The following is a 17,836-nucleotide window of genomic DNA, read 5'->3' on the forward strand; positions in this document are numbered from 1 at the left end:
ACCGCGGACACGGTGTTTGACCCTAGAAGCATTTGGAGCTCAGCCAAGAATGCAAATGCTTTTCGGAGACTGCAGGAACTGTGGGATAGCTTGAGTCCTCCAGTCCATGAGCGTCCATTTGATTCTTTGGCTTTCCGTTACGCTTGTCACGCAGCAGTGCGCTGAGTCCCTGCTATGGCGTCTGTCTGGAGATTTTAAAAAAATGATTTTGAATTTCGTCTTCTGTAACGGAGGGCTGATAGAACAGATTTGCCTGCCCTTACAGCGATCACGTCCGCATGGTCCATGCGGGAGCTCTTTCTTTATTTTGATTTTTAACTGCATCGCCACACGTGCTGATCGGAGCTCCATGCTGGGCAAACAGGAAATATTCAAAACTTCACGGGGCTTTTCCTGTCTACCTGGCCACTGCATCCGAGTTCAGATTGCTGTCCTGAGTGGTCAGTGGTGCACTGTGGGATACCGCCTGGAGGCCAATACCGTCGATCAGCGGCCACACTAACCCTAATCCGATATGGTAATACCGATACTAGCGCTACTCCTCTCGTTAGGGAGGAGTACAGAAACCGGTTTAAAGAGCCATTAAAATCGATATAAGGTGCCTTCTAGTGTGGACGGTTGTGGCGTTAAATCGGTTTTACGGTCCTAAAACCGATTTAAACGCCTAGTGTAGACCAGGCTTCTGACCCAAGAGGTATCCACCAGGAAAACAGGCAACTTTTACTGTCACTTATCAAAGTGCTTGCAGTTCTTATTTCAGTTCATTGAATAAATATTAGTGGAAAGTTAATCTGAATCAAGGGATTTTATACAATAGTTTAAAAAATGCAGTGTTAACCATTGGTTTTTTAAAATATTGGACCTACATTTTCCAATAGGTATTTTGCTGACTGTACAGATACTTTTGTGTATGCCTGGTGTAGATATCTAAGTGCACATGCCAGCACAGTAAATTTTGTGCATCTAAATCAGGCACATGGAAAAGTTCATATGCACTTAGGAGTGAAACTCAGACTTTGAGCCTTATTTTCCTAGGCACTTGATTCAATTTTTGACAATAGTAATTTAGGTATTAAAGTCAGCATGGTAATTTTTACTTTATTGCATTTACTTCAGATCCCTTGGGCAAGCTAAAGTGTTATAACTGAATTTGGTCCTCAGAATGCATGCTATTACTACTAGTGGCAATGAGAGCTGCACATGTATCTTTGAGGGTTAAATTAGGCCCTTATAGCCAAATTCTGCTTACTTTAAGCCGGTAAAATTCCCCTTCAAGTCTGTATCCTGACAGGTCCTCATGCAAGCAGACTTGTGCCCTCCACTCCCCCATTAAAATAACCATTAAAATAACAGAATTTCTTCCTGGCTCAGTTTTAGTGGGGATTTTAGCTGCCAGGGAAATACCCGTTTCTTCCTCAAATACTATCATGGGTCAAGAGACTCAACTTAGATCAAATAAAGGCAAACCAATATCAAAATTGCACATGTAGAGAAATACATTTAAATTACCTGTTGTGGAAAAAGGTTATAGAAACAGACACATTTATATATAATTTTCCACACATTTGGATTGTGTTTGGGATTTTTGTTCTTGCAACATTCTACCATCTAGTAATTAAAGTGACTTGTCATTATTTCATTTTAACCTATGACTATCATGTACCTAAATTACTATTTGGAAGGGGAGGATTTATTTTCTATGCATGCAGCATCCAAAACAAAAACAATAGTTGGCAAATATATAATGGTTCTAGGCCAGTAAATATTGCTTACTGGGAACAAAGCCTATTGAAGTAAATGGAGAGACTTTGGTGAGTGACTTCTACACTCTGTAAATTGTACCATTTCAATACATCAGCCCAACTATTGATGGCCTAACTTAAAAGTTTAGGTTTGAGTAATAACTTAGGACCCATTAAAGCCAATGGGTAGTAGGAGACACACTGTCCTTCACAGGATCCAGTCCAACTAGTGTATTTTTTTTTCCCTGAAAGTGTGTTAAGATTGATTAACCTGAATTGCTGTTACATTCTCTTCTAGGCATTTGGATTTGATCCTAAAACTGACAACTATGTTGAGAAAGCAGTAGCTGTGTTCGGTGGATTCTATATTCTCTTCTTTGTGGAAAGGATTCTTAAAATGATACTGAAGACCTATGGCCAGGTAGCTAACTGGACCGATGTATTTTGGTATATTTCAGCAAGTTACATTACCAGTAGGCTTTTTATATTACAGAATTGAGCCTTGGTTTGAAACAGCTGTTACATTTTTATTTGATAGTTGGTAGTTTGATGATATGCAATATTTTACACGGATCTCAGTCTTACAACACCACTCTGAGATACTTGGTTAAACGGAGGCTCAGAGAGGCTCAGTAACTGAACCTGGCTCACGCAGAGAATTACAAGCAGAGCTGGGAAAAGAACCCAGAAGTTGAGTTCCCATCTCCTGCTCTAATCACTAGGCCACACTCTATTCACCCTCAAGGACCAAATCCGGTGAGCAAAGCCCGAATGAATGGGTTTTGCCTGGTGAAAATACATAAGGGCATTCTACCCTGGAGCCCTCCCTTGGGCACTCATGCAGATATTGTAGGGTGTAAGGAGGATATGCAGATACAGCCAGACACTCCCACCCATCAAGGTTTTGGCCTAGTGACTCTACACTGACTGTGCTTTCACCTCACTGCCAATATCCCCACATCCCCTCCATGTTCCAGTGCAAAAACTTTAACAGGAATTGTGGGTTCTGCACAGGCTCTCAGTTTCGTCCCCCTATCACACTGTATTTGTTGTCTTGTGTGCTCAGGTACTGTCTACAGGATGTCTCTCAGAGCAGGGCATCTCAAACTTGTTCAGAGTTTAAAATCACACCTCAACTGTCTGGTGTGCCTCCTCTTCTCCCTGGGAGATCCCTCAGCCCTATCTCAGCCTGCTGTTGAAGATTACAACAGGGAGATGGTCCATGCAATTGCATAACATCCCTGTGGAAATTTATACTGATTACATACCTGGAACAGGAACATTCAGTACTTGCTAATGTATTTTTAGTTGTCTTTAGTGCAACTTAACGGCTGGAATTGAGAGGGAAAAAGCACCGCCTTGTGAAGAGCAAGCTTTCCATTAATGATCAGCAAATGCTCTGTGGATTACCAGTGGTCCTCTGACTAGTTTGGGAAGTTCTGCCTAACAGTATAATAAACACAGACACATCTATATGTCCATCCAAATGGACAAGCTGATTTTTCTTGAACAGTGTATTTAGACACATTCCTATTTTGTAGTCTGTATTTTTATGGTTTTTTTTTTTTCTCTCCCCATTTAGACTGGCCACACTCATTTTGAAAATCATGAACAGAATCCTCCTCAGGATAAGGGTAATCCACCCATACCATTGAAATCTAATAATGGGATAACATGCTATGCAAATCCGGCCATAATAGAGCCTAATGGAAACCTCAGTTTTGACACAGTTAGTGTGGTCTCTGCTCAGGTACGAACATTGTTTTATTTAATGTATTGTTTCTCAGTTGGTTATATAAGCTTATCTAGGAAGAAGAGAGAAGCTTTTATAAACTGCTAGCTCACAACTCACTTGAGCAATATGAAAGTTATCTTGGCAAGGTTGCAGAGTCAGTGATGCTCTCTTTGTTAGCTGCCAAGTCAACACTAACATATGGCAATGTCAGCACAGGTAAGATCTGAATCAGTATTTTATATTCTCATTTACTAACAACAAATTTTAATTGTTCAGTAGCTTCTATCTTTCACATAGCAACCCCCCCCCCTTTTTAAATAGTTTATAATTAAACACTTCCTACAACTATTTTTGTAGTTCTCTTGTAATCAGAGAAATATGGTATTACATTGATGTATACGGAGTGTGCTAAAGAGAAAGGGCGGTGTTTCTGTAACTTCAATATATATTGAACTATCCATTTCAAGCACTAGCACTAGTTAATTGATTTCCAAGAGCCTTTATGTACAAATGTTGTGTTTATAAATGTAGTAGCACAATTACTGTAAATTGTATGTGCAAACACCTAGGAAACCACACATTTTTCAAAGGAGACAGTTCATTTTGTACTTTATCTACCTGAAGGGGTTCATTACTAAATGGTGCCAGACTTTTGTTTCTACTTCTGGGATACAGGAGTGGGTCCTAAATGTTCATACTCAGCAGCTCTGCACTAAGCTGTGTTTGTTTTTTTTAAACTTAGAACCATTCAGCAGCACAGTGAAAATTACTTCTGGCAATAATATTGAACATGCCCCCCTTAGAAACTGATTTTAACCCCAGGACGTGACTTGCAGGGCCCAAACTTACAAGTGAAACAATCTATGATGCTCCTGGATGGCTGTCTAGGTTTTATATAGGTGCCCATCAGCAGGGTATCTGAATGCCCAAGTAAGAATTACAGGGACTGGTAATAGGATAGCCCCCTTTCATTTCAAATTAAGTGGTTTGAAGTGAGAGTGAGTGATGGCTTTTAGTACCCTATGTGAACACCAAGTTTGTATTCTGTCTAATTTTTCATGGATTGGTATGTGAATTGTAAAATCCGCTACCCCAGTTCTCACCCTTGGTGTTTGTCTCAGATGAACCAAGGGCTAAATGGGCACTGAGATGCCATTTCACAGTCAGAGTGGTGATCCCTCCCCATTTGGGTCAAAGTGTGTGCAGCTGCTACCTGTTCAGTGTCAGCTCTGGGGACAAAGAACTTTGGTCTTCATAACAATTAGTAGTTTACCTTGTAGCAGCGCTACATTAAAAAAGGGAAAAATCCATTGGCTTCTTTGCAGCTGTTTAATGCTTCACATAATTGCTACATTCTTTCTGCAGGAAGAGAAAACCCAAAGCTGCTTATGTAACTGTTTAAAGGGACCCACATTGTCAGAGATTGGAACAATTGCCTGGATGATCACGCTGAGTGATGCCTTGCACAACTTCATTGATGGTCTGGCAATTGGTGCGTCCTTCACCCTGTCTCTGCTTCAGGGACTTAGTACATCTATAGCAATCTTATGTGAGGAGTTTCCTCATGAACTGGGTAAGATATTTCCATTAACTGACTTGTCAGTCATGCTAATGCTGACTGAAAATGTTCTTCAGTATTTACACGAAAGAGGGCTGGGTTATAACTTTCATACAAGTTACAAATCTCCTTTCAAACCTTCAGAAAATAATCACTGAACATCCTCTCCCACCCCCCTTTTTTTTTCCCCAGGGGATTTTGTCATTTTGCTAAATGCAGGAATGAGCACCTACCAGGCTCTGTTTTTCAACTTTATTTCGGCATGTTCTTGCTACATTGGTCTGGCTTTTGGTATATTAGTGGGCAGCAACTTTGCTCCTAACATTATCTTTGCAATAGCTGGCGGTATGTTCCTCTACATTTCTCTGGCAGATATGGTGAGATACAATTTCATTTTATTTATTTATGCATGCATAGGAATATAGGAATTTCCACAAGGGAACTAAATAATGGTTCAGTCACTACAATTTGGTATTTTGCCCTCTGAACCTGGTAGGGGATGTGACTGACTTCCCTGGGGTGCAACCAGGAAGTGGGGTGCTGCTGAGCTCTGTCTCACTAACCTGGCCCCCCTCTTAAGCTGTGAGGTCATGACAAGCTGCAGTTCTCTTCAGGTCTTGCACTTACACAGCCCTACACAAGCAGAGACATACCCACCTGCAGTTACATGAATGCTTCTCGTAGCAACTCATGAACTAACAATAGAGAGGCTTCGACCAGTTCCCCTCCAGAGTAGGAGCCCAGAGCTGTACTGTCTTGCCCTGGTCAAAAGCCTGACCAGTATAAGTTTATTTCCCAGTCTACCCCTCCCTTAATGTGGAGAGGACAATGCACTAGCCCCTGTTCCTGAGCGATTTCCCCTTGCACTTCAAACACATTGTTTTAGATAAAAAATATAACACAGATTTATTAAGTACAGAAAGATAATCACTTCAAATCAATAAGTAAGAGTGTACAGATCAAAGTTGTTAACCAAGAAATAAAACAAAATCGCAGTCTAAGCTCTAAACACTAGACAAGATTTGAAGCAAGCAGTGTCTCACCCTGATAGTGCAAACATTTCACAAATTTTCCATACACAGGCTAGAAATCCCTTCCTTCAGCCTGGGACTATATCCCTGGTTCAGTCTTTGTTCCTAAGGGGTTTCCAGGTGTTCACGTGTAAGGGGAGTGAGGCCAAGTGATGTCACTTCCTCCGTTTATAGCTTCCTTCATGTGGGGAGAACTTTTGTTCCAAGCAAAGTCCCCAGCCCACTTTATGGAAAAGTACAAGCATAAGATAGTCCAGTATCGCATGATCTAGTCACATGCCCTTGCATGCTTCAATGACTCATAGAAAAGCCATTACCCCCATACTGGCTGAAGCATCCACAGGAAAGACCATCAGGTGAACATAAGCTTCTTTTATGGCCTATTGTGTTTCTTAATGGGCAATTACCTTGGATGGTTCTTCCACAATGTGCTGGCTAGTCTGGATATAAACTGCTTTGTGGGTGTCATTCCAGGAGCAAACACATTTGAAATATTGGTACATAGTCAATATTAATAGCTTTAGATACAATGACAGCACATAAACATTAATATCCTGTTGGATTGTAACAGATCAAGACTTTTAGAATGATACCTTGCAAGGCATAGTTTGCACAAAACATATCAATTATATCACCATGGTAAAAATATGGGGGTGTCAGGATATTACTTTGAGGCACAGAATGTCACAGCAAATATCAAAGTGAAAACTTTCTTAGTGCTCCTAACCAACTGTGCAACACTATATGACTGGAGAAAAATTCTCTTACCCCAGCAGCAATCTGTATTAAGAAAAAATCCTCTTGTAAGGTTGGAAACTGAGTACAAATCCACCCAAATTTATACATATTGAGACAGAATTATTGTCACTTATAATTTGATCATATTTATGCCAGACAAAAAACAGATAAGGTGGAATAGGTAGGGGCCCAAGTTATTGAGTTCCAGAGTACCAGGAGGCCTTTCTGCATTTCATGCTGGTTGTCTCAAGTCTCTGGTCTGGTATTTCTGAGACTTGAGCCTTGTTCACTTGTACCTTTTCACATTACATATTCATTAGCTTTCCTTCACTCAACATTAAGCATTGTCTTATGTAACTGTTACAATATGCACATGCAAGCTTCAATTTACAAAACTTTTGCTCTCTATACTGTTTTCATGTCTTTGTTATCTTACTCGTGTTTTTCCAATATAGGGACTTAGCATTATATTGTGTGTATCAGGTAAGAAGAAGTTAACTAGCATAAGTCCTCCAACACAACACCACCTTTGTCCTGTCAGCTGTAAGCATTATTGAAAGAAGTCTAGGTAAGAGAAAGATTGGTAAGACAAAAGCTAGGCCAAAGCCTTAGCAGAGGTACTATACAAAGTCATTCACTATACATAATCAAACTATTAACATTAAACTAACACAACTCCCCCCCTTTTTTAACTATTCAACAATACTTTATATTTCAGTACAAGTATGTATGTATATCATGAATATTATCCTACATCTTTCATTAACTGTTAGTTGAATAGGAAAGTTATGAGCAACAATAACCTTTGAGGTCAGCATTAATTTATCATTTCCAGGGGACTTTTTATTCCAACTCTAGCATCATGCTTTAAGTTATTAAAAAGCCTTGTCAATAATCTCACCTGTTGCATTTTGAGGTGCTTTTTATTCAGTTTAGGGCTTTGATAGTGAAGTGTTCCCCAGCCCACTTATTTGTAACTACTACAGCTAAAAAAATAAGAATGGCACAAAAAGCAAACATCAGCCATGAGCGAAGACCCTCCCTTCCGTACTTGCTGATTCAGTACAAATGTACTAATGTACTAACCTTCAGTACAAATGTACTAACCTTCAGTACAAATGTACTAATGTACTAACCTTCAGTACAAATGTACTAACCTTCGCCTTCATAATAGGCTCCGTGGCCTACCTATTTCATAAATAAGGTGTTGAGGCTGGGGAGACAGATAAGTTTTAGACTGGGGCTTGTGTTTGAGAGCTGCAGTTTGGACACATTAGCATCAAAGTCATGTGAGCTTTTATTATGATCATAGAATATCAGGGTTGGGAGGGACCTCAGGAGGTCATCTAGTCCAACCCCCTGCTCAAAGCAGGGCCAATCCCCAACTTAATCATCCCAGCCAGGGCTTTAAAACCTCTAAGGAAGGAGATTCCACCACCTCCATGGGTAACCCATTCCAGTACTTCACCACTCCCCTAATGAAAAAGTTTTTCCTAATATTCAACCTAAATCTCTCCCACTGCAACTTGAGACTCCTTGTTCTGTCATCTGCCACCACTGAGAACAGTTTAGAGCCATCCTCTTTGGAACTCCCTTTCAGGTACTGATGCCCCCCCCCGGGTTATGCAAATCCGCACTTACAGAGAAAGTTCTGTAAGCTAGAAATAGGTTGTTGTGGGTTTTTTTTGGGGGGGGCGGCGGTGCGGAATTGTTGGGTATACGTTTCCGACTTACGTAAAATTTGAGTTACAGAAGGTGTTCCGGAACGGAACGCTTGTGTAAGTCGGGGAGCGTCTGTAGCGGAAGGCAGCTATCAAATCCGCCCTCCTTCTCTTCTGCACACTAAACAATCCCAGTTCCCTCAGCCTCTCCTCCTAAGTCGTGCTCCAGCCCCTTAATCATTTTTGTTGCCCTCTGCTGGACTCTTTCCAATTTTTCCACATCCTTCTTGAAGTGTGTGGGGCCCAAAACTGGACACAGTACTCCAGATGAGGCCTCACCAATGTCAAATAGAGGGGAATGATCACATCCCTCGATATGCTGGCAATGCCCCTACTTACACAGCTCAAAATGCTGTTAGCCTTCTTGGCAACAAGGGCATACTGCTGACTCAGATCCAGCTTCTCATCCACTGTAACTCCTAGGTCCTTTTCTGCAGAACTGCTGCCTTGCCATTTGGTCCCTAGTCTGTAGCAGTGCATGGGATTCTTCCATCCTAAGTGCAGAACTCTGCACTTGTCCTTGTTGAATCTCATCAGATTTCTTTTGGTCCAATCCTCTAATTTGTCTAGGTCCCTCTGCATCCTATCCCTACCCTCCAGGGTATCTACCACTCCTCCCAGCTTGGCGTCATCTGCAAACTTGCTGAGGGTGCAGTCCACACCATCCTCCAGATCATTAATGAAGATATTGAACAAAAACCAGCCCCAGGACCGACCTTGCTGCACTCTGCTTGAGACTGGCTGCCAACTAGACATGGAGCCATTGATCGCTACCCGTTGAGCCTGATGATCTACCCAGCTTTCTATCCACCTTTTATTCCATTCATCCAGCCTGTACTACTGTAACGTGCTAGCAAGAATACTGTGGGAGACTTTAGCAAAAGCTTTGCTAAAGTCAAGGAATAACACGTCCACTGCTTTCCTCTCATCCACAGAGCCAGTTATCTTGTCATAGAAGGCAATTAGGTTAGTCAGGTATGATTTGCCCTTGATGAGATTTTAAATCACAACATTCAGAAATCTTGTTAACTACCATTCATAAACATCACTATCTTGGGCTCAAATCTTGCTAGACCAGCTATTCTCCTGAAATGGAACTGAGTTTTGAACCACATCTGGTTCATGCAGGTTCACAGCCCAGAGTTCAAACCTGAAGCTCCTCCAAATTCCCAGAATTTGAAGGGCCTCAGAGCAAGGTGACAATTTTGGTCCACCTCCAGCTACAGCCCAACAAGATATGATTGCACAGGTAGCACTTGAGGCCATTTTAGAGTCAACCAGCACACCAAGAGTCCTTCAAACTCACAATAGCTTAGTAACCTCTACAAGAACAATTTAACTCCTGAAATGGTTTAATTTCACTCCAAATGCTCTTTGATATGAGATCATAAATGTAAGTACTTATGTAATATGAATATCATGCAAAAATTCATGAATTGTCCTTACATTTAGAGTAGCTCAACTTAAAACAATTGTTATTAAACCCATTATATAGAGAACACCCTGTCTCCATATCCATTGCTCTTCTGTTTTTAGGTTGTCTGTTACAATTGTATCTGAAAAAAAAATTATGTGAGTGCTCTATACAGAGGTCTGATTTTCCACTTCTCTCCTGATTTTCACACTCCTCTGTCTAGAAGCAGGTAGGATTAATTAGAACTTCATTTCTCTTCATGTTCTTCTCTCCCCTGTTCTGAGAGCAGGCAGAGCAGAGCTTTTGTTAATGACTTGCACATGTGGGTGAGAGAGCGCAAGTGTGTGTGTGTGGGGGAAGGACTTGCACAGTGATGGGCTTACTTCTGAGAAGACTGTCTTCTGCTCCCACTAGTATTAACCTGTTTGAGGGGATTGCACTTGCCTTGGGAGGTCATGAAGGGAGAGGCAGTTTGAGCTTACTTAATATCACCCCACTGAGAGTTTTGCAGAAAACAAACACCACAACCAACCAAGACAAGAACTTTAAACTTGATTCAACAGTTGACTGTAGCCAGTGCCATGATTTGAGGATGGGATGAGAAGCAGCAGCTGCTGGGCTGTCTTTGTCAGCAAGTGAACTGCATTCTGCACCATTGAAGTTTAGTGATTTTGGATTTATTTCCAACTACCCAGGTTGCAATAAGTGAGCCTGGCAGTCACAAATGAATGGATCACTGTGTTTAGAGGTTTGTGTCTGACATGACAGAAGGTCATCTGGACAAACAGGATAGGGCATCGTCTCCTGGCATGTTGTAGGTTTAAATAAGCTTTTCAGTTATTTTGGTGTCTTGTATCAATTCCATGCGGCGTTGTAGGTTGCATACTTTGCATGGTGGGGTAGGCACTCTGTATTGATGGTGTTTTCTAGTTCTGAGAAGTCTCTCTCTGTACCCCACTAGCATTAGTCCTGGGTTTTTTCCCTGGGTTCAGCTTCAGCCAGCTGCTCCTCATCTAAGATCTGATGTTGTTCAGGTGCAGGATAGCTGGAGGTGGTATAGTTTATAGGGGAGGTGAAAGGGATAAATAGCCCAGTATCATCCACATACTCCTGGCATTTAAAGCAATAGCATCTGATAAGCTTCCCCTAGGGATTTAATGTAGACATTCCATAAGGTTGAAAGGAGCGTGGTGGAACTTTAGAAACTAGGCCCTTGGTTGCAGAAGTGCTGTTAACCTTTGCTATCCTCTGGGTGTGGTCTGTTAGGAAGGATGAAAACATTTGGGGGTACTGCCACTAAGCCAGTCCTGCAGTATCTCATGATGTAGGTTTCAATTGCTGCAGAGAGAGAGAGAGGAAAAAAAAAGTTTGACTGGCAGTGCCAGGAGAGAGAGACATTCATCGGGACATCCAGTATCATTTCCATGTCATACTCTCAACTGAAGCCTGATTGGGAAATTAGCTCTTGTTAGGTGATATGAGGCTGCCTTTGATCAATTTAGAAATAATCCATCCCAAGGAAAGGGAAGTTAGAGTTTATTTGCCTGTAGTTTGCCAGGTCAGTGCAGTGCAGTGCAGTTGGGAGTGGTTCTGAATCTAGAACAACAACATTTTCCAAGGTAGGTAGTAGCCTACTTTTCAAAGAAGGAGTTAATAGTCTGTGTTATTAGAGAGCCTAAATGTTCACAGCTGTGAAGTATGATTCAGAATTATAGGGAGTGGCTCATAGGGAAGGAACTATGTTCAGGATCTCCTGCTGTTTGAATGGTCCTTAAGGGAGGCATGGCATTATCTATTCCATGCTTATTTGTTTCTTCCACACAACTTGGTCAGAGAAGGTGGATCCTTCTTCAACAGTTTGTGGAGGAGCTTGGGGGTTCTGGAATACACCACAGGTTTAAATTAAACAATGTACACTCCAGCTCAGCTGGACATAGACTTTGATTTAGCTATGGCTGATGAGAAAGTGGCTGTCTCTACAGGACACTGGAGCAAGTCTGAAGGAATTTCTTGTCCCAGAGACCTTCATCTTCAGGTGTGTTTTAGCTAGTGGCTGCTTGGTCTCATTCCTTCAACAGTTCCTTTATTATTTGGGCTGAGAACCTGGGAGATCAGTGGAGGCAGTGTGCATGCGTAGGAAGGGAGGTGCTGATTAGAAGCCAATATCACTAGCAGTGGATATTTTGTGATTATAGCATCGTATTAGGTCATCAGTGCCTTGACTATCTGGCTGTGTAAGAATACAGTGGAAACTTACTACGAAAGCTTGGCCTTGTTATGTAAGAGGAAGTGTTCTGGTAACCATTAGCAATAGATGGTGGTCCATACATGGTAGCAATATCATTTTTGTGTTGGCTTTATACATATTCACATGGAACCTTATATTCAATGTGTGGCCACAAGTGGGTGGAACCTGAGAACAGCCTATAGGTGATAACATGGATGTGAGGAGCTCTAGGTTAAAGGGAGTGTTGACATGGGTGTTAAGGTCTCCTGTCACCTTTGATGACAGTCTTCATTGACTGCTAGGAAACTCAACTAATTCTATAGTATGTTGCTTCAGTCTTCTGTTGAATTATCATACTTTCTTATGGTTACATGAAACTGTTTGATTAAAAATACATCTTCCTTTATTAGAGCCTGTCCCTTAGTGCATTTGTACCTTAGGTGAAGGGATAAATCTCACCAGAGTCATTGCCTTTTCTGCCCTGATTCACCACCAGCTTATCAATGCACCTAAATGCTCACTTAGGTGTTCCAGTTCTGAAAGGACGTGTGATTTTGTAGCTGTGCCCCCAGAAGCCTTATTTTGCATTCCTCAAAAGAGCCTAGAGAGGTGCTTGACTGCAGCAGTGCTTGAAATGACAGACCACAACATTCTTTTTATTCTAATTGTCTAACTTGGCAAGATGGCAGCAGCTGCTTGTATTAACATCTGGCCTAGTAGATGGACCCCCATTAATTCCTGATGTCATACGATTCAGATGTGGATAACATCTCTAGATTACAGTACAGGAGAATTGACCACCATTTCAATTTTCCCATCATTGGTGAAATGGGCCCTTTGACCTATCCCTACCACTACCTCTCCTTTCTATTAGGTTTAAGATCCAAACACAGCTATAAAGTACAAAATAAAAATCACCGTCAAGATGCTAAATTACATATTCTACCACAAGATGGCAACAGTTACCTAAAAAATAAACCTCTCTCTCCTAGTTCCCAGAGATGAGCGACATGCTGAGGGAGAAAGTGACTGGAAGGAGAACAGATTTAACCTTCTTCCTCATTCAGAACGCTGGTTTACTAACAGGATTTGCTGCTATACTGCTGATTACCGTGTATGCAGGAGACATTGAGTTGGAATAATGAGATTCTGAAGATGGCACTGATAATGAAGGATATTAGTAAATTAGAAATGGAAGAACTCTTGAAATCCATAAAGGGACTTTAAATTAATCTACCTGGTTTAAAACAATGACCCTGTTTTCTTCTGCAAATCACAGAAAGTTAGCCTTTTCTTTTAGGGTTCCCAAATCAGTCCTATAAAATGGGCCATCAACTTCTGAGTATTACAAGCAATGGATTCAAACACTTGTGAAGGTGTCAGACGTACCTGCACAATGGTAAAAAGAGGATGTTACATTCAGTGGAATGAAGCAGGAGGCAGCTATATGTATTCCATATGACTTGGACTTTAAAAAAAAAAAAAGTTCGCCAAGATGGAAATTAGTACAAAAGAAAATAGTAAGGTTCATACTCTAGTTTTCATCACAGTTAAAATTAAATCAGCTTGGAAACTGGCTGCTTTCATGACTTGTGTTGCAGGGTTTCCCTGTAAGCATATAAAAAACCCCAAATGATTTCAGAATAGATATAAATGATTCTAAATTCTAATTAACACTGGAAGGAAAGATAGCAGTAATGCTTTTGATCTTTTCTCTTTAAGTGCACTAAGAGATTGTGGATTTATTTTGAGAACAATTTTTTAAAAGTAAACTTTGTATTAAATTTGACAATTTATGAATTCTATAATGTTTTAAAAGGATTGTGTATTTTAAGTTTTACAAATACTTTGCCTTGAAATGTTTGTTTTTTATATTCAGATATATATCAAGTTCCATAGATATTACTCTGGGCAGGGGCGGCTCCAGGCCCCAGCACGCCAAGCACATGCTTGGGGCGGCAAGCTGCGGCGGGCACTCTGTCGGTCGCCGGGAGGGCGGCAGGCGACTCCGGTGGACCTACCGCAGACGTGCCTGTGGAGGGTCTGCTGGTCCCGCGGCTTCGGTGGAGCATCCGCAGGCACGCCTGCGGGAGGTCCACCGGAGCCGCGGGACCGGCGACCGGCAGAGCGCCCCCCGTGGCGTGCCGCCATGCTTGGGGCGGCGAAATGGCTACAGGCGCCACCGACTCTGGGGGGGGGGGGGAAATCAATTTTTGGTTTAACTTTTGTAAGGTCTCATTACCAACATTGTCAGCAATCAAAGGGTTTCTGTAATGAGTAGTTTCCTTGTACAAAAGTTCAGTGTAGCAAGGAAAATATACATTTTTGAAGGACCAATCCTGCATTCCTTGGACTCTCAAAACATTAATTTTTATTGCATCAGTTTTCCAAAATCATGCTTGCAAGAACTCATTTAAAAAAAAAAAAATGAAACAACATAACTGGCCTGGTATTGTGGATTGGAGATTTTCCCACCTCACTTCCTACCTGTAGAGATTGGACTTTTCCCCATTTGTTAAAATATATCTTTGAGGCAATAAAATTAATTTGAATATTTTAATTGTATCTTGGTTTATAATGACATTATATAAATGTTATATTTCAAGGTTGCTAAAAGATGGAACAAGTTTAAAGCAAACTGCATGGGAACGCTAAATGTTATTGGTTAGGCTTGATTTTAGAAATATGTATACAATATAAATATTTTGTACAGTGTGCTATAAAGAAACTGTATTTATCAGCCATCCAAATTTCAGGTCTCTGGAAGGAAAGGTATATGGACATCACCCAATATTCTCTCTCAATTTTTTTTTAAATCAATCTATTGGCTCCTTTGGTTTTATTTCCTTCTACTGTGTGTGATGAGGACAAGACAGAGCGAGCCTGCATAGTGATCAGTCCCTGGAACAGCTACAGTTTTTATGCAGGTGATCATTCCCCATTGATCAAATTATATGCTCATGTAGCACTTTTCATCCATGGAGCCGAAGACACTTTGCAAAGGAGATTAAGTACTGTTTCCATGTTACTGGTGAGGTAACAGAAGGTCACACAGCAACTCAATGGTAGAGCCAGGAAGAGATCCCAGGTCTGACTTACAGCCTAGATTCATAGATTCCAAGGCCAGAAGGGGTCACTGATCATCTAGTCTGATCTCCTGTATAACAAGCTATAGAACGTCTGTAAAATTGTTCTTGGACCATATCTTTTAGAAAAAAATCTGATCTTGATTTAGAAGTTGTCACTGATAGAAAGAATTCACCACAACCCTTAGTTGTTCCAATGGTTAGTTACTCTCACTGTTAAAAATTTACACACTATTTCCACTCTGAATTTGTCTGGCTTCTGCTTCCAGCCATTGAATCATGTTATACCTTTCTCTCCTAGATTGAAGATGCTATTAAACATTTGTTCCCCATGTAGATACTTAGACTGTAGTCAAATCACCCCTTAACATTCTCTTCCTTAGGCCCAAAGAGCTCAAGCTATTTAACATAATCACTGTAAGGCATGTTTTCTAATCCTATAATCGTTCTCTCTGTTACCAACATCCTTCTTGAACTGTTGACACCAGAACTGGACACAGTATTCCAGCAGTGGTTGCACCAGGGGCAAACAAGAGGTAAACACAACCTTTACTTCAACTCTAGAGTCCCCTGTTTATGCATCCAAGGATTACATTAGGCCTCGTGTCTGCAACACTGCACAGGGAGCTCATGTTCAGCTGGTTATCCACCAAGACCCCACAATCTTTTTCAGTCACTGCTTTCTAGGATGGGACCCCCCCTTCTGCTAAGTATGGCCTATATACTGAACCACACTACTGCCTACAGCTGGAATATAACAACTTAACCAAGTTGCTTGATTTAATTCAGTTCTGTGTGATAGCAGGGCTAGTCATTTGATACAGGTACATGTTAACAAAAGCTGACAATTTAAGACTGTGGATGGACACTCCCCATTAACCATCATGTTGGAAACATGGAAATAAAATCAAGGGAAGAGACTTGTACATTTCTTTCCACTTTTACATACTGCCTACAACACTGTCAATAATACACTCCAATGCTCCTTAAAAGCTTTCACTTGGTCCAACAGATACCTGAAAACAATATGTACCTCAGCTTCAAACCTGACCTCTAATACAAAGCCTTAACAGTGACCTCGTATGCTTTTATATCACATATCAACAGATCAGTACATCTGTCACACAATCCATGCACCTAAGATGTCCCACCTTGACAGTGGCCTCAGCATGTTTCTCTCATGATGTGTTGGCACTACCCTAGATATGTGGATCCAGCTTGCTGCCATGTTCACAGTTATGGCTAAAAAGCTACAAGAGGCTCTGCAGACAAACACTACCAACTGGCATGTGCGAAGCAACAATATGGACAAAAGACAGGTCCCAGATTTCCTCCAATAGGAGTACAAAGAAAGCGTGACAAGCCCGTGAAAAAAGTCTGAGATTTTTGAACTTTTTTTCTGTACCAATTCATTTAATGCACCTGTTAAACTGAACTTTTGACTCCACCGTAACTATGGAATCATGATCAGTGGTACCATGATTTGGGCAATGAATGGTCACCTGTCTACTCAGTGTTCTCTCACTCAGGTAAGTGGAGGATTAAGCATGTGTATGTTCCTATACCTCTAACCCGATATAATGCGACCTGATATAACACGGGTTCGCATATAGCATAGTAACCGTGGGGCTCCGGCAGCAGGGCTCAGGCGGTGCTTTAAAGGGCCCAGGGCACCCCGCAGCAGGTGGAGCCCAGGGCTCTTTAAATCACTGCTGGAGCCCTGCCGCTGCTACCCCAGAGCGGCAGCAGCAGGTCTTGGACGGCGATTTAAAGGGCCCGGGGCTCCCCGCAGCAGCCAGAGCTCTGCCACTGCTACTCCGGGGCTCCAGCAGTGGGGCTCGGCTGGTGATTTAAAGGCCCCGGGCTCTTTAAATCACCACTGGAGCCCTGCCGCCACTACCCCGATATATCGGGGTTTCACCTATAATGCGATAAGGACTTTTGGCTCCCGAGGACCATGTTATATCAGGGTAGAGGTGTACCTCTTATACTAATACAAAAGTACATTTCAGACAGCAAAGCTTTTCCTATTGAAACTGCTGGTGTTGTCATCTTTAGATATACTAATAGGTTTACATATTTAGAGGTCTTACACGCTATTAAAAGTTTCTAGTTTTGCCTGATCATGAATTTTGAGTTGTGTGAATTCTCATAAATCTTAGCAGGGACAAAAGTTTTAGAAAAGGGACAAGTTTCTCACCTGTGCAATCCTAATGAAATGAAAATTCAGTGAAGTCAACAGGGTCGCAGTAGTGTATTTCGGCCCCAGATATGCTACTGTAACTTAATTTGGTATTATATGATTGTGTACATGTTTGCTAAAGCTGGTCATTAAGTTGGTATTTAAAATGTCCAACAGACATTTTGAATTCAAATTGTTCCTTACAATAGTCAAACAGCTTTTTAAACAATCCAAGAATTGCCTTGGAATCCAGTTTGTCTGCAAAGCAGACAGTAAGCAATTTAGAACATGAATGAGAGAGGCAAAGGAGCCCCCCTCTACAGATGAGTGGTAATCTGGTCTAGGATGATTACTAAATATGGCAGATCAACCTCAGATGTTTGGGCTGAACAAACCACCACC

The 17,836-nt window shown here is 41.4% G+C and overlaps 1 protein-coding gene across 2 annotated transcripts in view; it reads left to right on the forward strand.

Annotated features, from left to right (window-relative positions):
- The window catches only part of SLC39A8 (solute carrier family 39 member 8), a 71,215-nt gene extending 57,021 nt beyond the window's left edge, over nt 1-14,194 (forward strand). The window contains exons 6-10 of one of the 2 annotated variants that reach the window (XM_045018469.1): nt 2,041-2,163; nt 3,325-3,492; nt 4,843-5,050; nt 5,228-5,412; nt 13,159-14,194. In XM_045018469.1, coding sequence (XP_044874404.1) covers nt 2,041-2,163; nt 3,325-3,492; nt 4,843-5,050; nt 5,228-5,412; nt 13,159-13,308 — 834 coding nt within the window. In that variant the 3' untranslated portion in view covers nt 13,309-14,194. The remainder of the gene's footprint in view (nt 1-2,040; nt 2,164-3,324; nt 3,493-4,842; nt 5,051-5,227; nt 5,413-13,158) is intronic. The other variant, XM_045018470.1, reaches the window with a different exon arrangement.
- The last annotated feature ends 3,642 nt before the right edge of the window (nt 14,195-17,836 follow it).

This window comes from Mauremys mutica, chromosome 5 (assembly GCF_020497125.1).
Source record: "Mauremys mutica isolate MM-2020 ecotype Southern chromosome 5, ASM2049712v1, whole genome shotgun sequence".
In the NCBI taxonomy this organism is placed as follows: domain Eukaryota; kingdom Metazoa; phylum Chordata; order Testudines; family Geoemydidae; genus Mauremys; species Mauremys mutica.